At 43.9% G+C, this 27145-nt stretch overlaps 1 protein-coding gene and 1 pseudogene across 1 annotated transcript; one reads left to right on the top strand and one right to left on the bottom strand.

Moving 5' to 3' along the window:
- Nucleotides 1–11440: 11440 nt before the first annotated feature.
- On the bottom strand, nucleotides 11441–14877 carry LOC102702846 (pentatricopeptide repeat-containing protein At1g10270-like). The gene is made up of 2 exons (XM_006654248.3): nucleotides 12009–14877; nucleotides 11441–11590 (listed from the first exon to the last, which is right to left on the bottom strand). The coding sequence occupies exon 1, from the start codon at nucleotides 14759–14761 to the stop codon at nucleotides 12047–12049; it is 2715 nt and encodes a 904-aa protein (XP_006654311.2). The 5' UTR covers nucleotides 14762–14877; the 3' UTR covers nucleotides 11441–11590; nucleotides 12009–12046.
- A 417-nt stretch (nucleotides 14878–15294) lies between these two features.
- Nucleotides 15295–20536, top strand: LOC107304290 (annotated as a pseudogene).
- Nucleotides 20537–27145: the final 6609 nt, after the last annotated feature.

The raw sequence follows: 27145 nt of genomic DNA, 5'->3' as shown, positions 1-27145 counted from the left end.
CAACCAAAGCAAGAAACAACCCTAGTATTCCTACTTCTGGGACAACCCTTGTTAACCGAGTTCTGGGCAAACCCAAGCATTGTTTGACGGCAAAGGAAACTAGAAATTAGTTGATTTGCAATACCCTTAGCTTTCATTTAGCTTCGAGGGAAGACCTTACTTTCGTTCCAGCATTCGCTTAAGGATGAAAGGATAGGAATAGGAATAGTCATATCTCGCTCGTACTCATATCACCCTCTATCGTAGGAGTGGTATTGAAGGAAAACCGTACGAAACAGGGAAGGCAACCGAATAGATTGGGTTTTAAAATAGGGGGGCAAAGGAAATGTTGATGTGATTGTTCAAATCATTCCGCAAATCCAGAAACTGAAATGGGGTGGTGCTGCCAATAAGGATACCACTCTTACTAGCAAGGTGAAGGACACAACAACCCGCATACCCTTTTACCACACCTAGCCCTTGTTGGGCACATTTACGCGTCTCTTGAGTTGATACCAACCGCATGACCCGCTTGGCTAACTAAAAGAAGCTTCTCGGAGCATCTATGCATATGAGAACGGCTTCCGTTCAAAGATTCGTATCTTTTATTCCTGGGGATCCCATTGGAGGTATGGTTCCAATACTAGCTTTTGGTGGAGGTCTCGTACCATAGCGAGGGGCGATCAATTCCTAGCGCAAGAGATATTCCTATCCTCGAGCGACGCTAGTCCGTTTCCTAGGAAGGCTGCTAAGGGTTCGGGTAGGAAAACTGGTACGGTTCCTTAGAATACCCTACTCCCGAGAAAGCCTCTCCTCCCCGCACTGAGGTCAAAACCATCTCTCGATCGGGGCTATACTACTGAGTCAACCAATTCCTCGCCGCCCTTCTCTGTCTTTACCCGCTGGGGGAAGAGTTTGAGGAGCATTGTCACCGAACTTCACTATACTATTTGGTTTGGCATGACATCTTCTTCTAACTGAGTTCAAAAGAGTATTGAAAAGAATGAATCCGGGTTTTAGCGCTCCTTGAATCTGGCCCATACGTAGTGTAAGCCGCCTGTGGCTGCTAAAGGCAAGGTATGAGGGTGAAAGTAAGCGAAGCCCATCTTGATATAGTCAATTGAGTGAGACTATGTTATTTAGTTCAGTTTATGCGTCTAGTGAGCATTGAACTCCTTTGAAAAGCGCAATGCTGATCAGTTAGACGCTTTGGATCTGGTTAAAGCAGAAGTGACGATATCAGTGCCTGCTGAACTTCCAAGCCCTCAAATATCGAGGATATGGTGGGCCCCGTTACCTTATTTCAAGGTGTAATAAAGGCTCTCCCCCGACTAGAAGGATCCTGGGACAACTGCTATTTCCTTCAAAAATATTAGCAGTAGCCGAAACGACTGGAAACCTGGGTAGCGGTCCGGCAAGGGCTAAAGGGCAAGGTGAGTAGTGAAAGCAAGAACGTTCTTTCGCATATAGAGCGGCAGCCCAGATTCAGGGTTACTTGTCCACACCAACTGATCAGGTATCGGAAAATAGGGCATATTTGTTTCAGCCGGGAGACCCCCTGGGGGTCTAGTTTTAAGGCGAGTAGGCCTATTGAGATGCACATAACTACCTTTTTCATCTTATCACCCCGCCTAGCGACTTTGCAAGCATTACAGGCTAGGCACCTAACAACGGTTATTCCTCCAACAGGTTATTCTGGGTTACGCTAAACCTTCAAGCCTTCTACCAGCAGATGAATACTTAATCTATCCCCTGTGCGCACGGAAAGGGAAAGCTACTCTTCACTTCAAGAGTATATGCCGAAAATCCTATGTTTGGAGTGACCATGAACACACTGCTTGAGACCCTTCTTTCGTGAGACAGTTGTGATTCCGCTTTCATGTTTTGGATTGAGCTTTGTCACTCTTTCTATGCCTCTTTCTTTTTCTTGGAGGACCTTCTCACAACACACACGCGGCGCTAAGGTTCCCGTGGCAACTGAACTAGGATTCGAAGCCAGGATGAGCGGATCTACCGCTCCAGGTCCTTTCCTATTCTTATACTAATATATGTAAGTTCCTTGCGTTTAGAACTAGAATGTGAGGCATAGTAATGGCGCATGTGTGATATTCTATTGATCCTGTTTAGGCTGCTTTAGGAAAGCAGTCAAGCAGGAATGGAAAAAATGTCTTCTGCTGCTATCTTATCTGCTAAAATGGACAAAATCTTCTCTTCTTCTCTATGTCACTAATCTGAGTCGGAGAGACCCATGAGACTTTCTTTTCTCCCGGCAGGCTCTAGCGCTATGGCAATGCTTATGGCTGCAATCCAAACAGCAATGGTCCTCGCGGGTTTAGCGCACCCAATCCATTAGGGGTTCCTGATAGTGAGATTCCTCTAGTCAAGTCTAAGGATTGAGTATGAGGGATTTCATCCGGTCTGTTTCCATTGCGGAATGTATGGTCACAGAATAGACTCATCCCCCGGCTTATAGTATGCAGCATGGAAGGCCTTGGATTCACACGTCTGGTGCTGCCCCGTCTTCTCCGCATCAAAGAGTAAAGTATGTTGTTGAGGGCCATGTGGTAAAAAATCGACTTTGTTTGTCACTAAACCTGCAGCATTCACATATATTGAAGCCGCTGAAGAAGCTATTGAGACTTCCTTCCAGTCACTCGAAATTTGGAATGCTAATTCTGTTTCTGAGGGCCCAAAGATGTCTGAAGCTTCGAAGATGGTAGCAAGATTTATGCTGAACAACCCATATCAGAAAGGCAAGGGATTGGGCAAGAACTAGCAAGGAATATTCGCCCCAGTGGAACTCCCTTCTGTTGATGAGAGATTTTGGGTAAGAGTTCATAAAAGGCGCTAGCCAGTTTCAAGGTCAGGAAGTGAAAGGAGTGATAATATATATTGGTTGTCCTTCGCCGAAACCTTTACGATCCACTTTATAGATCTTTGGGATATCGGTGTGTCAAGGAGAACTATTCTACTAACGTTTAGAGGATCCATAGAAAGCAATGACTACTGACGCCTGGTGGAGTCGCCATCCAAGGTTTCAAAGCCTAGGCTATAAATTTCCCAGCTATATGAGATTAACTTTTCGCAACAAATCCGTGACATCCAAAGGTAAAATAAGCTTTACAACTTTTTCCATTATATGAAACTAACTTTTCTCAAAAAAGACAAGCAAGTCCCAAGGTAAAATGATCGGTAAGGATTTTGCCCATATACGAAACTAACTTTGTTCAAAGTAGACCCTAGCATTGGTAGCGTTCCCCTTAGCCTTAGCCGCTCGTACCTCTATTTATTCTAATATTTCCTTAGCCGAGGTGCAGATCAATTGGCTTAGCCAAAACCTTTAACGGGATAAGGGTACCCACCTTTTAATGGAATCACCGAACTGTGGTATACAACTAGAAAATCCGAAATATAGTACTCGCTCTTCCCCCCTCGCTTCGGTAGTAGAGGAATCCCCAAGCAAAGGCCAGGACGCTAACGCTAACGCTATTGATATTCCTAGCGCATGTTTTCGTAGGATGTCGAGGACTCTTGCTTGAATACAACTAGAGAATTATCAAAAGAATACGACTAGCTCTTTACCGCGGGGATGCGTTGAGAGGAATCAATTGTTTAACCCGGTGACCGGATAGGAGCCGTGACTGTGTGGGTAGCATTATCAAAAGAAGGAAATTTTTGGAGTTAGCACGGTACTGAGGTCTCTGGTGCGAGTGACGGATTATCTCTTTTGGAACATTAGAGGTTGTGGACAGCACTCATAGCTCCTCTATTTCTCAAGGATCTATGCTTCCAGTTTGCACTCTTTCTAGGCTGTCTTCCAGTGCGATAGAGAAGCTGGCAGTGAACGGATTCATCCTGCAAATGTGGCCATACTACTAGCTCTGGCTAGTCCTTGCTTCATGAGGTACATACTTCTTCCGGTCTGCTCTGTTGCCGGGCTTTCATTCTCGGACACCTACATTCCCAACAGGCTAGGGCAAATACATGATGTCGGAATGATTCCCACACCTGGATTGAATGCTCCGCCAAAGTAAACCTAAACAATTAATTGAAGGAAGGGACGGCTGAGAACGAGGTGCCGATCAAAGAGAGAGGAAAAGTGGAATCCCGTTGAGGAAGTTCATTAAAGTGGGGATGACTCTTTGCCAAAGCTTCCGTTCAATAGCGCTAGGGATAGGAGCCGTTAGCAATAACCAGTAGTGGATTTCCTTGAATTGCTGATTCTTTGTCGTAGCCGTAACCGTCCCCGTAGAGGAACTACTGCCGCAAGCGAAGGAAGCAAAGGATTGATGAGCATTTCGAATCCCTATAGTTGATTGCCGTGATTAAATAGCTTTCATTTATGGATAGCTGCGATAATTCGTATAAATCCTATTATTCGTAGGAATAGAATCGTATATTGTAAATTGCCTTGGGCGAGGATGGACCCGAAGCCGAACTAGGAAAACAGGGAAGTACGTACGAAACTAAAGGGATGTCGTCAAAGGGGAATTTGCTTATTACCTACGTCTCAGTTCGGCGAGGTCATAGAAAGCTCTTTTTGCCTAGCCTCGCGCCTGCCTCTCACCTTAAAGGAGTACCCGAACAAAGGGGGAAGCTTGGTTTAAGCATATTTCCCTTGCCCGAGGATACGAATCCGAGCTATTAATTGAAAAGGCAGGGAAGGATATCTCGGAACTACAGCCGTCTACTACTATTGAATCCGAAAGAGGAGCCTACAACTATTTAATTGATTTATTTCTTTCATTCGTGGGGATAGCATCATTGGATGAAAGCGCTGGGAATCGTATTTACTACGTCATATTGGCCTAAGCTGATGCTGGAAAGGCTTCCCATTCCCAAGTTTACCTCGAGTAGGGAACCGTACCTGTTTTCCGACTTTCTGAAACCGAGTCAGGATGCTGCGATAGAGGATTTCATTTGATGAAAGCTATTGAATAACAAAAAGAATATTTCCATTGGTACCGTTTCCGCCATTTAGAAAGGGGGTTCCCTTGATCAAAAGTTGGAAAGTTGGTATTGTTGTTTTGGTGAGTCCACAGCCGTGCCGTAGGATAGCATTATTCTATTTCATCCTGTGGGGATGACATTACAAATAGATCCCTTGCCCTGGTCTAGCGCTGGGAATCATAGGAGCAATTCGTATTGGTTTTAAGCTGAGAAAAGGGACTATCGGAGGATGTGTCGAGCCATGGCCTAGCCCAAGCTGTCGATGATCACCTAGCGCTATCAATTAACGTAGGGAACGTACGCTACTACGAATGGTTCTACACATGCCGTAACAAAGCTAAAGGAAGCCGATCAATCGAGTAGGAACCAACACCGTGGCCGTTGTTCGAAAGTCAACCGTACCGTTGTTGGAAAGAATCGAAGCCGAGGACTCTACTACCCGGAACTCAATATGATTCAACCAAAGCCTTTGCTTTGCTAAAGATACCCGTTCCGCTGTTCCTTTACCGGCAACAACTATTGAGTAACAACCTTTTCCGAGGATAGCATTTGAGGAACTACCGCCGAGGAATCCTTTTTTAGCGGCGCTAGGTCAACAATTGCAATAGGATTTAGTGGCCTTACCGTTCCTTTTTCCAACTACAACTGATGAATTATCAAAAGATACCGCTATCGCTGTTCCTACGACGTAGTCAATACACATTGGAATAATGGCATCCCCTCCACCATAGTAAGAAGTAACAGGTCTACACCCTGCTTCCTTGTTCGGTTCAGGTTACGGGAACGGTTGACTTTCGAAATAAAATACCCTTCTTCCCTGTTTTGCAAATTCGCCTAGAGCTAGCGAAGCGAGTCCGTTTCCTAAGGACGAGCGATAAAGAGCTTTTTATAATGAAATATTGGTCTACGCCCTCCTTTGATGCCCAGAGGAAGAAAAGCGAAGGCAAAGCAATGGCATGGGCATGAAAGGCTACGTAAATAAGTACTTCCCCGAAAGAAGGGGGCAGTCTAAGGCGGGGCCTATCCACTACTTGTGAAGTAATAGAAGAGAGGATTTCTCGTATCTAGCGGGAGTACCACTACCAATGCTAGGGGCTCCGTAGAAATCCCAATTCCAAGCAAGCAACCTCTGGTCCTCGGGTCGGCGAACGAATGGGTTTTGGGAAATAGAGAACATGGACTCGATTGAACAAAGGTGGCACCAGAATGAATAGCCCACTTGTTTCGGGCAAGAATGAATGGGACTGATCGACTCGAGTTACCGAGCGACCTCCACTCTTCGACTCGAGCTTTCGCTTCGGCTTTTCTCTTGTTTTGATTTATTTTCTTTTTAGGTTCAAACCCAGAAAGAAGATTTCTTTTCTTTGCTAATTCCTCTCAATGAAATTTGCCATGTTACACTAAGTTACTTACGGATGTATGCATACAATCCGGGAACACTTTGGGGTGAACACCCATCCGAACAAGTAGGGTCAATAGTTCAGCATTTAGGCCGTAACATTTAGCAAAAAACTAATCTTAAACCCAACAAGTGCTCCCCCGAACCAAGCTAGATAGTCTCCTATCACTAGGCTCACCAACCAACCTGGACTTAGATTCTTTCTTATTATTCTAACCGGATATCAAAACCATAAGGATTGTTTCCAGCCAAGAGTTCCCATATGACATAAGCGCTCTTGGGTGGGGTGGGCCTTCATTCGCCAGGTCTTTGAGTGCCCGTCGGACCACGTGGTTGGTACACTAGGCTGATAGAGACTTTACTTTAAGGATCTGGCACCTGCACCCGACTCGGTCTGCCAGTGAATTTTGGCTCTACGTCCGGTCGGGTATGTTCGCGATTCGTACAAATGGAAGGCAATGCTATCAATGTTTCTACTGTGAAATAAGACTAAAAATAATTATATTTTACAACATATGGGTACAAGTTATACTTTAAGATTTTTTTCTCGATATACAGTTAGTGCTTTAAATTTGGTATCTATAGAGTACATACTATATTTTACGCTGTAAACATGCTGAGATTTTGAATTTTTTGTTGAAAGATATTACGCCATAAATATAGACATTCACTGAATCGCCTATATATAGATTTAAGGACCCATTAAGTATGGCTCTAATAACTCCCAACTCTAACTTACATAAGCCAGAATCATATCAAATGATATAGATTTTTTTTAAACAATGTAAGCAGAGCTGCTCCTAGAAAATAAACTATAGGTTGGATTGGGTTTTACTGCTTCACAACTCCACTCCATCCAAAAGACCTACCACTCTCTAATTTATTAATGTAATTACGTAAAGCTATCCCTTACGTACCACTAACTACAATTGTCAACCTACCCATATCCTCTCCCTGAGCTAACCAAACTAGTCAAACAATTTTAATCTAATATCCAACTTTCATAGGATCTAGTTCACGCTGCAGTGAGAGTTTGGAGTTCTACCCAGCACCAAGCAGGTACCAAGTCAACTATGACATCTGCAGTAGAAACTGCATAGAATTTACACTAAAATCATATTGAAAATTTGAGGTCCATTTTTAATAAAACAATGACAACATAAATATACACTAAAAAAACATGTATATATCAGATCAATTTTTCTCTCTAGTTTAATCATTCTGATCATTTTGAACCACGATCTTGTTTGACTACTATTTTCTACTAAAATAAATAAATATTTATTTATTTGTATTAAAATACTTTTTATGCCTCGCCTATGGATTTTGTTGTTAAACTAAATATTCAAATTTTATTAAAAGTTATAATCTGTCAAAAGTTTAAAATTTTAAACCGTATTTTTATACACAACGACATAAAATCAGAACGAAAGGTAGTATGACACTGGAGGCTCACACGGTCGCACCATTGATCGATCGAGTTTATGAACTTATCGTCAGGTACTGAAAAACGAGCACCAACAAAACGGAGATGTATGCTAGGTACAATAGCAGGCTATAAGCCAAAAAAGATAAAGAGAGAAGAGAGGAGAGAAGTGTGCTACTAATTTGTAGACAGCTACACACGGGTTCCAAGACAAAATATGTGTATGACATGTAGGACCATGTATTAATATTTTGTAGCTAACTATTGTATGAATTGACTATTACATTGACTATAGATAAATTGGAGCTAGTAGTAGCTAGTAGTCTAACAAGCTACGAACCAAACCTCAATTCTTACTGGCAAACGGACAAAAGAGAGTGATTTGTTTAGTTTTTTTTAATAGAAAAGGTAGACCGTCGTATTTACAAACAAAGAATAATTTATAAATAAAATTTTTATACGTGTATTCTTAACGATCTAAAAAGCAAGGCTAAAAAATAGACTTTGATAAAAAAAACCTAGAATCAACTCTAAATCTAAGATAAAAAAATTTAAATTTAAATTTATAAGATTACGTAGAAGCAAAAAATTAGTATGAGAAAATATTGTTATAAAGTGGTAGTGGTACCTATTTATTACCCTAGTGAGTTGTCATAGCGACAACCACCAACAGTAATTAGTAACGAAATTGGCAGGAGAATTTCCGCTGCATAATTATCTAGAAACAAAACACTGTTATTGGATCGATTCGGTGCGGAAAATGAGCCAGAAAGACATCTTAATTACTACTATATAGAAGTACTTCTGAAAGTCAATCAAAAACGCAAAATCACAGGAACCTCAGCAAAAATGTCAGAAACAGTTCACATACACGAAAGACTTGAGCATAATATTTCACTTCTGCAAATGCATGGATGATCAGTCCTGTCATACGGGCAATGATGGGAAGAACTACAGCAAAGGTCAGAAAGCACAATTGTTCAATCGTTCTAAACTTCAGATATGATGGTTTCCTTTCTGAGCATATGTGTGTATGGAAAAATAGATTACATCCAATAATGTCTCCTGTCATTTGATCAGAGAGACGGGAATTTTTGAAAAGATGAATGGATAAGCGACTCAGAGGTTCCGCTCCCGTAGTTCTATCTTCCTCCAGATCAGCATCAACACTGGCGTATCTCAACTCATCGGGCAGCTCAATCTGCAAAGGACAAGAGGAAACAATAATGGCAGTTAGTAGATATTGCATTCTCAAGCTGTTCAATTTAGACATCACATCAACATATGGATCACCCTTTTGTTAAAGAAGAAAATGAAACAGAAAAAATAATAGGGATAACTCATATAGAAACCAGCATAATGAGCAGAAACAGTATTTGTGTTGTATCTTGTTATAGTGCTACTGTACAGGCGAACTCCTTTACAATTAGAGTATGCACAACTTATGTAAGATTATCTTAAATCAAAGCCCATTTCTCAGAATGAGAAGAACTGACCAACATGATCAAGGCTTAAATCCATATAACACCCTCCTGGAACGTCCAGACCTCCTGCATGATTTACTCCATTGGGATGAATGGACAGTGCCAGTTCCTGAAGAACTATTAACCTGTCACCATATTACAACCTTCAACACGTGTCATATGATAAATTGATCATGTCATTTAATAGTGAAATGTGCTAAATTAACCGTCAAACTAATTCCTTCTCCCTTCGTCCATTATAACCTTCAACAAATGTGTCTAGATAAATTGATCATTCATTTAACAGTCAACTGTGCTAAATTAACCGTCAAACTAATTCCTACTCCCTTTGTCCCAAATGACTTTCTAGCCATTCGTCTCTATCCCAAAAGGACTTCATTTCTGCCTTCTCACCTACCATTTGGTCTGCAAATCGAGAAGTTTTTTCCCTTTCATACCCTTTGCCTGCCACTTCACAATACTGCTTTTCTTATTAGTTATTAGTGAGGGGCACTTTGGCCTTTTACCCTTGCCACTAATTTTTCAACCAATGACTACAGATGGAGTCTTTGTGGGACTCAGTACCAAACTGTATTCATACAAAATTCCCTCACAGGCTGAGTTCCTACTCATCCCCTACTGAACTGTTGCAGTAATATCTTTACCTACCAAAATTGAAGGCTTAATCACTTCTAGGGTTTAGCCAACCAGTGCAGTATCTAGTCTACACAGGAAATCCCTGGCAGTAATTAATCTGAACTAAGAATTGATCAGCCTAATATTCCGTTTTAACTAGTTAGTTAAATTGGCAGCAACGAACAGGCGGTAAGTGATCACAACAGCAAGCAATCAATAATATCTCCCACAAGCATAACTTGCATGAGGCAAGTCAGGTATGATCTATTTTGGAGATATTATTGAACCAGCAATAACTCCACTAACTACCCATGGTAGATTTACTGAGTAATGACGAATCTTTCTCAAAACAAAAAAGAAAACAAATACGAGAGCATCTAACTGAATAATTTCCATTGTGTAAGAAGCAGTCATGAGATAATACCAAAGCACCTGAGCTTTCTGAACTGATGGCACACGAAACCAGTTTTTTCTATATCAAGATTGAGCATGAGTATGCAACTAAAAAATGGTTGTTCCTGATCACATGACTTGATTCAGTCCATATTTTAGCATCTGTACAGAGGCTGAAAATCCACAAGCCAAACTCTTAACACTTACTTATTTTCACTCTAACATCTTCCTTTTCTTATCTACAAGAAAATTCAGATAAGTTTCTCCTTCTCCTAACTATACATGTGTACAGTTTCCTTGATGACAAGTGGAGAATATTCAGATAAGTTTCTCCGACCTATCCTGTGTACAGTTTCCTAGATGAAACGTGGTTAGAACTTCATTAAAAGCAGTAAGAGTACTTTCCCCTAACTTGATGAAAAATGAAGTTGTCATGATAATGCAGAGACAATGCGAAAAGGCTATTTCACGCGCGCTCGCGTGGAGCGAGCATGCGCGAACACTTCCAAAACTGCTGTTTCTGGCCCATGTTTTAGCCCATGGTTCGGCCCATGGTGAAAAACGGCCCGTTTTTGGTATTTACGTTACATGGGCTGGCCCATGTCCTCTTTATATGTTTTTTTACTTTATGTGCATAAAGTTTGCACGCATAAAGTTTATAGGTATAAAATTTATATATATATATATAAGTTTATATGTATAAAGTTTACATGTATAAAGTTTGTATGTTTAAAGTTTATATGTCTAAAGTATGTATATGTATGTGTGTGAGTGTGTGTGTGTGTGTGTGTATTACATTTTAATTTGAAAAATTTTGCATGTATAAAGATATATACATAAGTTTATATACCTAAAGTTTATGTTTATAAAGTTTATATATATAAAATTTATGTGTATAAAATTTTGTAGACCTAAAAAGAGAGTGTGTATGTGTATGTGTGTGTATAAGAGAGAGAAAGGGTACCGTATAGGAAAAATCCGATCGCTGGTGCTGGGGGCGAGCGATCGGTCGCGTATTAGACCTGCCCGCGACAATGCAACAGTGTGACTGGCAAAGATTAAAGGAATGCCAAGCTAGGCAAAACACACACACACACACACACACGAGATGCATACAAAGCATGGCAGCATGGTCTCTTTCAGGAAAATAAAGAAATAGAGAAAGGAACGTAGTAAAAGTTGACATGCACAAAATACCAATTGGTGGCTAAACCATTATAAATATATGTGTGTTGTTAACATAGTTGAATGACTAACTCAATATTTTTCCCTGGTCCAAAAGATTTCAATTCCCCACAATAGTTCCAAACAAAATGCTATTGAACTAGCTGATGCTTGAGGAACCTGCATTTCAAACATATAGCAGTAGTTAGCTATGTTATGCCCCAGTAAAACTAAGCAATATTTAATATGCTTTACTTAGTTTTGAGTTTGAGATGTTTAGATGGGCAAATAACAACTATTTGTAAGTACATGATATTTTATGTAGATTTCACCAGTTAATTTGCACACAGATTACCCTCAATTTAAGTACACGTTTATATAGTGGAGCCACTTCACAAAACTGTAATGAGGGTATAAGTTGCCATATTGATCACACATGACATTAATAAATCGAGTTTTTTAAAGATTATTATATATTTCTTAGTTCGTTACTTCCAGTTTAGTATAAACAGAGCATGGACAATAATTAATAAATCATTAAATCTGCTGAACCGATACTATGAAAATATGCTGTATATACAGCTATATCAGAGCTCACCTGAGTTGCTATTATTGAATGTCTCATGGAGACATCCTTCACCTAACACGTGCATAAGCATGAGGCACCACTTGAGGATCTTCATGTCCCATTTGCTCTTCAGGCAATCCATAGCCTCTTTGGTTCCAGGCAGCACCATGTGAGGGTTGGCTCTGAGAAGCCCTATATTCAGGTGGTACCCCTTGATTTCCAAATCCTACTTGTCCACGGTGAGAACTAAAACTGTTCTGACCTTGGTGGGCATAATTTCCAGAAGGGACCTGAGCACCAATTCCCTGCCGTGGAGGCTGTGTGTTGAATTTTGGCTCAACATGAGGAGACCCAAAGCGATTATGCTGATCTACTGCGTGACCATACTCCGGTCGGCTCTGAGAGCCAAAACCAGGTGGTGGTGGTGGTGGTACTTGAGCACCAAAATGTCCCTGTGGTGGCTGAGTGGAACCAACAGGATGCTGCGATGACTGAGGTGCACCATAACCAGGCTGTTGAGCTTGCGGAGCACTGAAGCCTGTATGCCACGGATGAGATGTGCCAAAACCATGCTGCTGTGTCTGAGGAGCGCTATGCATTGGTTGTGGTGGTTGAGGGTGACCAAAACCAGGCTGCATCGGTGGAGCTGATCTAAAATCAGCTTGTTGCACTTGACCAAGGCCAACAGCATGTTGCCATGGATGAGAAGAACCCATCCCATGCTGTGTTCCTTGAGTTGCACGAACACCTTGCCATGTATTGGGAGTACTGACATCTCGAGGTTGAGTCATGGAGACAACCCCAGGTTGCCGTGGATCAGGAGCACCAAATCCATGCTGCAATGGACGGCTACCGAACTCTGACCTGTCAACTTGAGGGCTTCCAAACATAGGCTGCTGAGGTTTAGGAGGCATCCCCTGAGGCTGTGTCACTTGGGATCCACCAAGACCAGGATGAAATTGTTGAGAACCATATGTCGGTTGGCCTTGGTGAGGCATGTAGTTACCCCGTGCCTGATTAGATGCAAATCCTGGCAGCCCTTGGGGTGAACTGCGAGGGCGATACTCTGGCCTAGGCGGAGGAGGCAGTGGCACTGGCTTCTCTTCAAAAGCTTTCTCAACCTCTTCCTGCCGGCCATCATTCTTGAAAATGTTAATAACAGACTCCCGGAACTCAGGAGGACAAGCAACACCACCCCTTGCCATTTCAGTCACCAAGTCCCGTGCTTGATCCAAGTTCCCTTCCTTGCACAATGCATTAATCAGGATCTCGAAGGTGGTTGTGTTTGGCTTGATCTCCTTGTCAGCCATCCTTCCATAGACCTTCAAGGCATCATCCATCTGGCCAGCTTCTGTAAGTCCTTCAAACATCCGATTGAAGAAACCAATATTGAACTTTGGTCCATGCTCCCTTCCATCTGCCATTTTATAGAAATACTGAACAGTATCATCCACTCGGCCTTCCTTGAAGCACGAATCAACCAGGTAAGTGTAGGTGTATACATCTGGAAGCACCGACTTGGTTTCCATTTCCTCAAAAAGCTTCTCCGCCTCTGCAAGCATCCCATTCTCACAAAGCTTCCCGATGATGTTGTTGAAGCAGCCAACATCCATCTGGACATTCTTCCTGGGCTGCCTGTGGAACACCTCAATCGCCTCGTGGAATTTGCCCTCCTTGAAGCACTGATTGACCATGACATTGTAGGACTCGCTGTTGATGCCGATGAAGCTCGGCGGGGTGTGGTTGTCGATCATGGACTCCCAGAGGTCGTTTGCCTCCTTATGCTTGTCATGCTTGAAGAGCGTCTCAAGCAGCACGTTGCAGGTGGCAGGGGTCATCCTGAACTTCTTGTCCAGCAGCGACTGGTAGTTCTCCATGGCCTCCTTGTCCATGCCCTTCTTCCAGTACCCCTCCATGAAGGAGGTGTGGACGACGCCATCATAGACCAAACACCTCCCCTGGAGCTCCTCGAAGAGCTCGAAGGCCTTGTCCCAATTGTCTTGTTCGATGTAGCCGGCGATGAGGTTGTTGTAGACGAGGGAGTCAGCGCCCTGGCCGCGGTTGAGCATCTCGCGCAGGAGGTCGAGGGCGTCCTGGATACGGCCGGCGGCGACGAGGCCCTTGGTGAGGTGGCGGTAGGTGACGGCCGACGGGGAGAAGGGCGCGTTGTCGAGCATCTCGCGGTACACCTCCAGCGCGGAGTCGACGCGGGCGGCCTCGCAGTGGGCGAGGATGAGCGTGTTGTAGGAGACGACGTTGGGGACGATGTTGGAGCGGCGGAAGAAGAAGTCGAAGAGGGAGACGGCGTCGTCGTGGCGGCCGGCGCGGACCATGGAGGCCGCCACGGCGTTGCAGGTGAAGACGGTGGGGCGGACGCGGGAGTTCACCGCGGCACGGGCCGCGACGGAGGCGCCGTCGAGGTCGCCGGAGCGGATGAGCGACTGGACCCGGTTGTGGAGGCTGAGGCGGGGCCCGACGAGCGCGGAGGTGGTGTCGGGGAGCCGCGGCGCGTTGGGGTCACGCGGCGGGGGCGGCGCGGAAGGGTCGCGCCGCAGCGCGTGGAGCGGCGGCTCGATGCGGAGCCTCCGCTTGCGCCTCCGCCGCTCGGCCGCGGCCTCCTCGGCGGAGGAGAAGGCGAGGCCACGCGCCGGGGCGAGCAGCGCGTGGGGAGGGGGGCGGTGGAGCCGCGCCTCGGCGGGGACGGCGTCGGAGGAGAGGGCGGCGGAGCGCGGGTGGAGGGCGGAGAGGCGGCGGAGGAGGAGGAGACGGCGGTAGAGCGCCATGGCGTCGGCGGCGGTGAGGTGTGGGAGGGCGGCGGCGATCTTCGGACGAGGACGGAAAAACCCCTCTTTGCGTTCTGTGCTGTGGCTAGGGTTTTAGTGGGGAGGGAAGGGAAGTGCTACTGCAGACTGCAGTCATCTATCCATACGCTCACTGCGACCAGCAGTTCGTTGGGCCGTTTAACTTGGGCCGGTTCCTCTGCTCAAGTAGGTCGTCCTCACTGCTCAGTGTGAGACACCTTAGTCAATGTTTAAACACTTATTTATTTATTATAAATAGTAAAAATAGATTATTAAATTATAAACTTATATATAATTTTAGACTAATTCGTAAAACAAATCTATGGAGCCTAATTAATCTATAATTAGTCTATTTGGCGCTATCATAAACCTACTTTAATTATAGATTAATTAGACTTAAAATTTTGTTATCCAAATTAGCTATCATTTTTATAATTAGTTTTATAATTAACATATGTTTAATATTTATAATAACAAGTGGGATAAGCTCTTAGCACTTGAGGGAGGCAGCCGCCGAAGTGGCCGAGGAATACAACACAACTAGTCTAGTCTACGGGCCTTCTCCTCCGATCCACCGACGCCGCCGCCAGTCAACTCCCCCACGGCGATCGACCGCGGCCTCCGGCGAAGCGACGGCTGGCTTCTCGAGCGGATCCACTCAGCGAAGGCGGCGGCCTCCACTCCATCCGTGCGCAACATTGTAAAGCTTTCCGCCTCTTGCTTTGCTGTCTTCGTTTATTTATTTATTTATTGATTAGATGTTGTGTTCGTTAATTAGTTCACTAATGCTTTTTTTTTTGGGTGTTGTTTCTCGATCCAACAGGTTAGTCAACCATCGCTGATTTTCGCCAGGTGATTTGCAGTTTACAAGCAAATATAGAACAAAAGAAGCCTACTTTTTCAGAGTTCTCTTCCTGCTTGCCTGTTCATGTTTCATCGTTCTATAGGTTCCCCTCCTCCAAACACAGTAGTTTCATTTAGAAAAATAAATTTGCTGCTGTGTTGTCCCAGTATTTTGTTCATACCAATTTCCAACCAAAGAAAAGAAGCCATCCTAGCTTTTTCTTCGACCATGTTCACATCATTCCTTGTTTAGATCTTCGTACTTCTTAGTTTCCCACCATTTTCTGTCTTCACAACCAATTTCTCTGTACCAATCACAGAAAAAGATCCGATGGCTGAATTGGCGCTGGCTAGCTTACGGCTGGCAGCATCACCGATCTTGACGAAGCTCCTCACCGACGCTTCAACACACATTGGTGTGGACATAGCGAGTGAGCTCCGTGAGCTGGAGACCAGCATCATGCCGCAGTTCAAGATGTTGATTGAAGCAGCTGAGAAGGGCAACCACAGGGCCAAGCTGGACAAATGGATATGGAAGCTCAAAGAAGCCCTGTACAATGCTGAGGACCTGCTGGATGAGCACGAGTATGACATCCTCAAGCGCAAGGCGAAGAATGGGGGAGCATCCGGAGGAAGCCTCTTCCTCCCATTCCATCCTGAAGCGATCCATGCACGCAGCATCGAGCAGGCTGTCCAACCTACGACCAAAGAACATCAGGCTTGTACGTCAGCTGAAGGAGCTCAAGGCCATCCTAGCTCAGGCAAGAGAGTTCCGTGAAATGCTTGACTTAACTACTGGTAGCAAAAGTGCAGAGGGTCAAAATGGATGTACGGAAACGGTGGGTATTACGCCGGCGACATCAACCCCACCACCAAAGGTGTTTGGTCGCGACACGGACCGCGATCGCATAGTTGATCTTCTTACCCAACACAAGACTTGCCCTGAGTCCAACCGCTTCGTTGTCGCCATTGTTGGACCTGGTGGCATGGGAAAGTCCACCTTGGCCCAGTATGTTTACAATGTCAAGAGGATACAAGAATATTTTGACGTCACGATGTGGGTTTGCATCTCACGCCAACTTGATGTCGATCGCCATACAAGGGAGATCATCGAGTCTGCAACAAAAGTGGAGTGCCCACATGTCGGTAATCTGGATACTCTCCAGTACAAACTAATGGAAATACTGCAAAACTCAGAGAAATCCCTGCTTGTGTTGGATGACATTTGGTTCGATAATTCCAAGAGTGTGGATGAATGGGATTTGCTTCTTGGTCCGATACTAGCTTCTCAAAAGGGGGCAAGCAAAGTTTTGGTAACATCTTGATCGAAGGCACTTCCACCTGCTCTTTTCACTGAAGATGTCATTGATTTGGAAAATATGGAAGATACTGAGTTCAGGGCACTCTTCAAACACTATGCTTTCTCTGGAGATAAAAAACGAGACCTCCAGTCGCATAGCAGGCTGGAAGAGCTTGCAGAGCAGATTGTTGAAGGCTTGGAAGTTCTCCTTTGGCAGCAAAAGTTGTAGGTTCCCAGTTGAAAGGGAAAACAAATATCGATGATTGGAAAGATGCTCTCAATATAAAGATTGACAATTTAAGTGAACCTAAGAGAGCTCTGTTATGGAGTTATCAGAAATTAGATCCCCATCTTCAGAGATGCTTTCTGTATTGCAGCTTATTTCCAAAAGGTTACAAGTATAATATTAATAAGTTGGTTCACCTTTGGGTTGCAGAGGGATTTGTTGATGCACGCAATATGAATAAAAGAATGGAAGATATCGGCATGGATTACTTCAAAGAGATGGTCTCTGGATCATTTTTTCAACCATTTTCTGAATATTGTGATGGATTTTATATTATGCATGACCTCCTTCATGATTTGGCAGAGTCACTCTCTAGAGAAGACTGCTTTAGATTAGAAGATAACAAAGTGAATGAGATACCATGCACTGTTCGATATTTATCTGTTCGTGTTGAGAGTATGGTACAGCATAAGCTAACTGTCTGCAAGCTACAGCATTTGCGCACTCTGATCTGCATTGACCCGCTAGTGGATGTCGGAAGTGATCTTTTCAAGCATGTACTGTTGAATCTGAAGAAGTTGCGCATACTTTATTTGTCATTTTACAACACTAGACAGTTGCCTGAATCAATTGGTGAGCTAAAACATCTTCGGTATTTGAACATCACCAGCACACTTATTTCTGAACTTCCAAAATCATTATGTGGCCTTTACCACTTAGAGTTACTTCACTTAAATGATGTTTCAAGTTTTCCTGACAGACTCTGCCATTTAAGTAAGTTAAGGCATCTTGAAACACGTGGTAATCTGGGACAGATTCGTGACATAGGAAGGCTAACTTTGCTTCAACATATTGGTAATTTTCACATCCAAAAACAGAAGGGATATGAGTTGCGGCAGCTGAGGAGCATGAATGAGATTGGTGGGAGTTTATCTCTCATAAATCTTGAGAATGTCACTGGAAAGGATGAAGCCTTAGAGTCAAAGTTGTATCAGAAAAGTCGGCTTAAAGAATTTTATCTTTTGTGGAATGATGGGAATAACATGAATCCAGAGAATAGTTTACACCTTGGGATTCTTGAAGGCCTCGTGCCACCGCCACAGTTGGAGCACTTATCAATTGAAGGTTACAAATCCACTACCTATCCAAGCTGGTTACAGGAGGGTTCCTATCTTGAGAATGTAGATTCCTTTTTTCTTTGTGAGTGCAGTTTTTTAGAAACTCTGCCATCCAATACTAAGCTCTTTAGGCGTTGCCATAAATTGCGTCTCTCGGATCTCCCAAATATGAAGAAACTACCCTCTCTTCCAGAAGGTCTCACAAAGTTTTCGATTCACAATTGTCCACTGCTTCTATTCGTTACTAGTGATGAACCGTATCATCATGATCATAGTGAGAACACCATGAGGATAGAGCACATGGCAGCACAATTTGCTTTGATCGAGTTGATGGGGTCAGGTTCATTTATTACGAGTGCACTGTTGTTAGATCTTTCATCTATGAAGCAATTGGCAGCACTGATGGATTCTGATATATCAAAAAATTTCCAGACCATTGAATGTGCCCTAGAAAGAGAAGATGAGGTAGTGATGACTGAGGATGTCATCAAGGCATGGATGTGTTGCCACGAGCAGAGGATGAGACTCATTTTTGCGAGGAAGATTGGGCTACCATTGATCCCACCAGCAGGATTAACTGAACTGATACTTAAATCATGTACCATTACAGATGGAGCTCTATCCGTTTGGCTTGCTGGCCTATCTTCACTTAGAGTTTTGTACTTATGTGAGATCATGACTTTAACTATGCTTCCGTCAGAAGAGGTCTTAAAAAATTTGACAAAGCTTGAGCACTTGAAAATTCATGCCTGCTTGTTTCTCAGATCGTTGGGGGGCTTGCGAGCTGCTAGTTCCCTTTCATATTTAATCTTGTCCCCCTGCCCTTCTTTAGAGTTGGCACGTGGTGCAGAATTTATGCCAGCATCCCTTGGGAGACTCTCAATAAACTATTGTGTGCTTGCACCTGACTTGTTTTGTGGTAACTGGCCTCATCTGAAAGCTATTTCCTTAAGCAACTGCAGATGCTCTGGGTCATTGTTTGTTGGTGGTCTTAGCTCCCTCAAAACATTCGCACTTCGTCATTTGCCAGACTTATGTGTGATTGAAGGCCTGTCTTCCCTTGAAGTACACAACATGTGTTTGATAGATATCGCAAAGCTTAGTGCCGAGTGTGTGGCACAGTTTCGTGTCCAGGATTCACTGTGTGTTAGCAGCTGTGCGGTGCTGAACAACATGATCTTGGCTGAAGGTTTCACAGTTCCAACCTCTCTCTCCCTTGAAAGCTGCAAGGAGCCATACATTTCGTTTAAAGAAACTGGAAATTACTCATCTGTGAAGCATCTGGAATTAAATGGGTGTGAAATGAGTTCCATGCCACAAAATCTGAAATGCCTCTCAAGACTGGTGGGACTTCGCATCTTGTTTTGCTACAATATATCATCTTTGCCTGATCTCCCGTCATCCCTGAAGAGCATGGACATAACATACTGCCCTAATATATCATGTTTGCCTGATCTCCCATCATCCCTGCAGACAATGGATATATTTGGTTGCCCTAATATATCATCTTTGCCAGATCTCGCATCCTCCCTGCATAGCATATCCATAGGGTGCTGCCCACTGCTGAAGGAGAGCTGTAGAGCACCTGACGCGGAAAGCTGGCCAAAGATTGCGCATATTCGCTGGAGGGATATTGATTGAACTACGCCTCAGATTCGCTGGCCAAAATTTGGTACCTCCTAATACCTAGGTACCAAGAAGTACCAACATTTTATACTGAAATTTTGGTACCTCTTGGTACTTCTCAGAACTATAAAATTGTTCTTACTAATTAGTACTAGCATGGTTTTTTAGCTGAGGAAATACAAAGCTCTGCGCATGAATGAATTCTCTATAATTCTGTGCAACCAAGGTTAAACACCACACGGATAATATACATATTGGCAACTAATGTTAAGAAGAAATATCACGAATTAATCATATGGAAATTGGATCAGTTAAGAAAATATTTTTTATTTTAATACTATTTTGAGAATAGTAATGTCCAGTTATGTGTAAAATTTAGAGGGCAAAGTTTCATACTGGACACTAGTGTCGACGGAAAGTCTAATGCGCGAACGTGTGTGCGTGTCTGTACGCACTCAAAATTGTTTTGACATGGTTTCACATGCATCATCCTGTTGAAATAGCTTTTCTTCCTTGGTTTGTACCATCAAACTAACTAGTTGGCATCCCGCGCCTTGCCATGGGTTTTGTAATTTTATCGCCAAACAAAATCGAAGTTTTGAATAGTTAGGTGCAACCCTATGTATTTACAAAATATATGATAACGTGGCTTCATATATATCATATGTTATTACAATGCAATTAATGTTTTATTTTTCAAAGCGTCATTGTGTACTGTTATAAAATATTTTATGTTCAATATGGGAGTCGTTGCAGCTAGATAGTTCGCACTTGAGCATTCTCTGCTTCACTCAAGCTTGCTCTGAAAATAGGTTTAAGTAACGGTACCTAATAATTATATGCTATCTAATCATACATAATAAAACAAAACTTACATATCATGAACAATAATTTGAGTTGAATTCAGAAAAAATTGCATTGTTTTTTAGGACTTAAAAAGAGAAACATAGTGTTATGTGCAAAATAAAGTAGTAGTATTATGTTTGACTATGTGGTGGAGCAAATGGAGGTGAATGGATGACTAATAAATGATTAAGTTAGATGGATTAAATAGCTTCTTGATCCAACGCAACGGGTTGTTATCTTTGTACTAATGTGATCTGATGAGTTAACATTGTTGATGATCTTGCATGTCTTGTTTTATAGAAATAAATGATGGGTTATTTTAGTACAAAGCTTGTTAGTACAATCTTATACTGCCTCGGTTAGAACTTCGGTTAGAACTGATATATAAGGTTATTTTAATTAATCACCAGCCGTGGATGAGGATGAGGACTGCCCGGCGTCCTCTGTCGCCTTGAGCCTTCCAGGCACTTGTACCAGGGACACACAGGGCTTCAATAGAAAGAACAAACCGGGTGAAGCTGGGATGGGCAACACGCAGTTACTTCTCTTAAGACTTTGGTCGCTGGTTTGGGATCGCCAGGACTTGCGAGTTGGTTGACGGTGGTGGTCAGGCGTATGGCAAAGTCTTCCACTGTCTTGCCGTCATGGAAGGAGAGCGATTCGTACTCTATGCGCACCTTTTGTGTGCTCGCATTAGCAAGGTGAGTGCACACCAATTCGCAGCGCCTTGATGCAGTGCCACGCCACCTTAGCTGAATTCTTGATGGCCAATGTCGAGATGATCTCAAGGGGAACGATGCTACTACAAATGGCATCGAGCGCCATCCACTACTTCTTTGTGGAGCTCGACACCGCATGGCTCGATGGTGTAATATCTTAGCCATGATTAATATTCGGTGATGAAAAATTGGCTTGCAAATTTATTTATTAATAAAAACTGTTTTAGAAGTATTTGTAGTGTTGGTGTGAATACATGTAACTAATGCGGGTTAGGTTGTGATATCCGTGACCAGAAACAGTTGATTTATCTCTATGTATGTAGGTGACTGTTAATGGCGAAATTTTGATAGCCCTTAGTGGCCGTTGATATTTTTTTACCGTTGCGGTGGAATCGGAAGCCGATGCGCTGATATGTTTCCATTGGGAGGCGCCGATGATTTTCTAAGTATGGAATATGGATTTGGAAGCCGTTAAGGACAAAGAATGTTATTGATATGGAAGTACGATGGTTTTCAAATCAGACTCACGTGGTTTCCTTAGATTAGTTTGATATTTTTTGCTTGCTTTGGATATCAGACTGATTGCTTGTAACAGGTTATGGAATAAATTTAACCAAAAGGTATAAATATATACGCCCTAGGTCATTTAGTTTTTTGAGAATAATCTCAATACATTCTTGGTGCATCGCCATTTTGGTTCATATCTTGTCAGAGCAAGCTCTCGGCTCGGCTGCATGTCTCGGTTCAATCTCCAGCACGCATGTAAGTTACTGGCATATAGTGATTATATCAGTGAGGTTAGGATTGTCTTGGTTCAGTTCAATATCCAAACCGATCTAATATAATCACTGGTTATAAGATTGGTTGAGATTCGAGTTGATTATTATATCTATCGACGTTTGATGTCGGCAATAAACTTATAGGATGACTACCGAGCTCGGAATTCGATGGTTAAGATGAAGAGGGAGATGATTTACCTAGGTTCAGGCTCTCGACGTAGCGAGATAATACCTTACTCATGCTTGGCGATTGTATTTCTTAGATGGATTTCCGCTTGCTCTCAAGGGGGGCACCCCGTTCCCCTTATATAGTGGGGGAATGGTTACAGATATGATAGAGTTCTAATCTAGTAAGACTAAGATCTATCCTAATTCGGTTACGGCTCGGATCCGAAGTACACGGCATACAATCTGGTACGTACCGGACTCCTAGCCAACATCGTACAGATATAATCTCCTTCCTATTCGGTACCCCGTTGACCGTACATATTTGTATAGTCTCCGGATACCCCCGGTATAGCCGTATAGGTATCCCACAATATCTTTGATTTCTCTAATAGATTAGTATTCGATACTATAGATTAGACTGAGACTTTCCTGGTTCAGTCCAATATCGTGGTTTATGCTTTTTCTCATTTGTCTATCCAACTTGATCTGAGTCATATATATCTCTTGAATCAGTATCGATCAATAACTTGAAGTATTTTAATTCAGTTCAATAAATGTCATTTGTTGTCATTAATCTTATATTGGCTCGGTTAGGCCTGATCTATAAGGTTATTTTGATTAAACAATGTTTATTAGATAGCTTTATGTTACTCTCTGTTCCATCAGAGTTCTAACCGATGAGTTATCCTGGTACTGGGTTCTGATTCATCGACTAATTGATTGATAGCTAACATATAGTTTTCCTGAGGATTTCTATTAATCTCGGTTCGGAATAACATTATACTATCTCAGTTCAGTCCATCTATGAAGGTTGTATTAAATTAAGTTGATGAATTGTCAAAGTAAATCTATATTCACTCATAATTAATTGTCGCTAATGATTGCTGGTGCGACCCTGTTTGGTCTGATCTGTCGAGATTACTCTTAATAAAATGGATTGGGTACTTAATAGATAGATTACCTATTAACTAGTTATACTTGGCTAATTCATTCATACTCTCTCCGTTTTATAATGTAAGATGTTTGACTTTTTTGCTTGCTATGTTTGATCATTTGTCTTATTTAAAAAATTATGAAAATATCATTAATTTATTTTGCTTGTGACATTTTATTATCAAAAGAAATTTAACCATGACTTGTCATTTTTTATATTTGTACTAAATTTTTGAATAAGACGAATGGTTAAAAATTATAAAAAAAAGTTAAACATATTACATTACGAAACAGAGGTATTATTTATCATTGTGGAATCCAGAAGAACATAGCACTGTAGCACGTAGGGCAAGAACAGAGTACACACGATATTTGTGCTGCGATCAAGATCAAGCTTCAGCTTTTCAGGATTTTTTTCCTTCTCCTTTTCTTTTATCATGCAAGGAAAAAAATCTGGTGCACACCGGGTGCAAACACCAGTCCGTGCAGCCCCGACGCGGACACATGACGACACGTGGACGAGGCTACCATCTGACGGCTGGCCCACACAAGCGAGTAATTAAGCGACCTGCGCAGCTGCGCCTGTAACACGGCTCGTGCTTGATCGGCTCCCTCAGATGCGCGTGCAACATGGATCGCACTTGATCAGCTCGATCTAATCCGCTTCTTCCCAACGCTAGGCTCCTCTCCTCCTCTCCATCATTCCCCTCCACCTGTTTTTAGTCTCACCAGTCGCCTCCATGACTTCTCGTCCAGTGTTGGGTGCGTCCCCGACGACCTCCCACCTTTCTTCACGTGGGAGCCCTTCCGTCGCCGCTGCGCTGCACTGGAGGGTGTTAGTAGGTGTTAATCCCCCTCATCTCATTACTGATCAATAAAACTTTATATATATTTACAATATATAGGCCTCTCCTTTACATAACTGAAGGGATAGGAAGGGGCCTGTGAACAATAATGAGAATATATACGGCCTATGTCTAACACCCCCCGCAGAGGCAACGTCGGGCGGACGGACGTTGAGGCTGGACCGGAATTCGGTAAACAGAAGCGATGGAAGACCTTTGGTGAAGATGTCGGCATACTGTGACGAAGTGGGCACGTGAAGAACACGAATGGCTCCGAGAGCGACCTTCTCACGAACGAAGTGTAGATCGATCTCGACGTGTTTAGTGCATTAATTCGGTAAACAGCACTAATGTTGTCACAGTAAACCAGTGTCGCTGTGGGTGGAGGAGAGTGGAGCTCCCGAAGTAACTGGCGCAACCAAGAAACTTCCGCCACAGCATTGGCAACAGCGTGATACTCTGCCTCAGCACCAGAGCGAGAGACCGTGGTCTGGCGTTTGGAAGACCAAGACACCAGATTATCACCAAGATAGACAGCATAACCGGAAGTGGACTTGCGGGTATCGGGACAGCCCGCCCAGTCGGCGTCGGGGTAGACAGTAAGATCAGTAGTAGAGGAGCTCTTGAGGTGCAAGCCAAGATCCATCGTGCCATGGACATAGCGCAATATCCGTTTGAGAGCAGCAAGATGCGGTTCTCGGGGGTCATGCATGTGGAGGCACACCTGTTGGACAACATATGACATGTCTGGTCGGGTAAACGTGAGGTACTGAAGAGCGCCAGCCAAACTGCGGTAGTCAGTGGGGTCGTCAACTGGAGGACCATCGGTGGCAGACATCTTGGCACAAGTGTCAACAGGTGTGAGAACCGGCTTGCAGTCAGCCATACCTGCTCGCTCCAGGATGTCGATACAATACTGTCGCCGACTAAGAAAAAGTCCAGACCGCTGGCGAGTAACAGTAATACCCAAAAAGTGATGTAATGGACCAAGATCCTTCATGGAGAACTCTGACTGTAAAGAGGAAATTGTCCACTGAAGTAAGCGATCCGAGGAAGCCGTGAGAACAATATCATCAACATATAGGAGGAGGAACACTGTATCGGTGCCGCGGTGATAAATGAACAGTGAAGTATCAGACTTGGCCTCAACAAACCCGATGGAGAGAAGGTACGTGGTGAATCGACTATACCAAGCATGTGGCGCCTGTTTAAGTCCATAGAGAGACTTGTTCAGACGACACACAAAGTCCGGGCGAGCGGTGTCGATGAATCCAGGCGGCTGTGAGCAATAAACTGTCTCCTGTAGAGTGCCATGGAGAAAGGCATTCTTAACGTCGAGCTAATGAACCGGCCAAGAACGGGAGACACCAAGACTGAGAATAGTTCGTGTACTGTTACAGGCTTGACCACTAGACTGAATGTTTCGTCGAAGTCAATACCAGGGCGTTGGGTGAACCCGCGGAGAACCCAACGTGCCTTGTAATGATCAAGAGATCCATCGGACTGAAATTTGTGCTTGAAAATCCACTTGCCGGTTACAATTTTGGCATCGGGCGGGCGTGGGACCAATTCCCAAGTCCGGCTGGCGAGGAGGGCGCTGAACTCTTCCTCCATAGCAGTGCGCCAATTTGGATCAGTTAGAGTTGATCGGTAGGTCTTGGGCACTGGTGAGAGCACAGAAGCATGGAGGTTGAGCCGGTCAAGAGGACAACGAACCCTGGTTTTACCACGAGTTGTGATCCCATGGTCATTGACCACAGGAAACCAGCCTAGCACAGGCGGCAGCCCGGTGAAACCAGGCTGACGAGCAGAGCGTGGCCTGGTTGGAGCAGGTGGCGGCTCGGCCTGTATTGTAGGTTCTGTCCCAGAAATGGCTAGTGGGGAGGCCTGGCTAGTACCAGGTGAAGAGGTTGGCCCAGGCGAATGGGCAGGCCGGTGGGGCGAATCCGAGAGGGCCGGCCCAGGCGAATGGGCAGGCTGTGATGAAGAGGCGGTGGGCCCAGGCGAATGGGCAAGCCGTGAGGACAAGGCGGCCAGCCCAGGCGAATGGGCAGGCCGTGCTGACGAGTTGGCCGACCCAGGCGAATGGGCAAGCCGCGGGGACGAGGCCACTCCGGCAGTGGGCGACGGCTCAGGAGTGCAGACCGGCCCAACGACTTGGGTAGGCCGAGATCGCCCAATCGAAGCCTGTATGGGAGAAGAAAAATCCTCCAAAAAGCTGGGATCATCACTGTCAGTAGGCACAACCGAATTAGTAAATGGAAAAGAATGCTCATCAAACACAACATGACATGAAATAATCACCCGATTAGAAACCGGATCAAAACACCAATACCCTTTGTAGTGTAAGGGATAGCCAATGAACACACACTTGACGGAGCAGAGGGGAAAGTTTATGGGGGGCGGTGGCGGCAAGGTTTGGATAGCAAGTACATCCAAAAACACGAAGATGTGAATAGGATGGGTGGTCTCCGTAAAGTGCAAAGTAAGGTGTATGGTGGCGTAGTGTTTTGGTGGGATGGCGATTGATGAGGTAGTTGGCGGTTTGGAGAGCCTCGACCCAGAAGGAACTAGGGAGACAGGCTTGGAAGAGAAGGGTTCGGGTAATATTGTTAAGGGAGCGAAGGATGCGCTCAGCTTTACCATTTTGAGGGGAAGTGTGGGGGCATGACATACGCAGTGTAACACCATGTGTAAGGAAGAAGGAACGCGCGGAGTGATTGTCAAACTCGCGGCCGTTGTCACACTGGATGCTGCGAATAGAGGTGGAAAATTGGGTGCGCACATAAGCAAAAAATTGTGACAAAGTGGAAAAAGTGTCAGATTTGAACCGTAGGGGAAAAGTCCAAACAAAGTGGGAGCAATCGTCTAGAATAACGAGATAATATTTAAACCCAGAGACACTGACAACCGGAGAGGTCCACAAGTCACAATGTAAAAGATCAAAATTATGAGAAGCTCTA

This window comes from Oryza brachyantha, chromosome 5 (genome assembly GCF_000231095.2).
Source record: "Oryza brachyantha chromosome 5, ObraRS2, whole genome shotgun sequence".
Classification (NCBI taxonomy): domain Eukaryota; kingdom Viridiplantae; phylum Streptophyta; class Magnoliopsida; order Poales; family Poaceae; genus Oryza; species Oryza brachyantha.
Note: the sequence above shows the minus strand (reverse complement) of the source record. Positions and strands in the feature narration are given on the sequence as shown.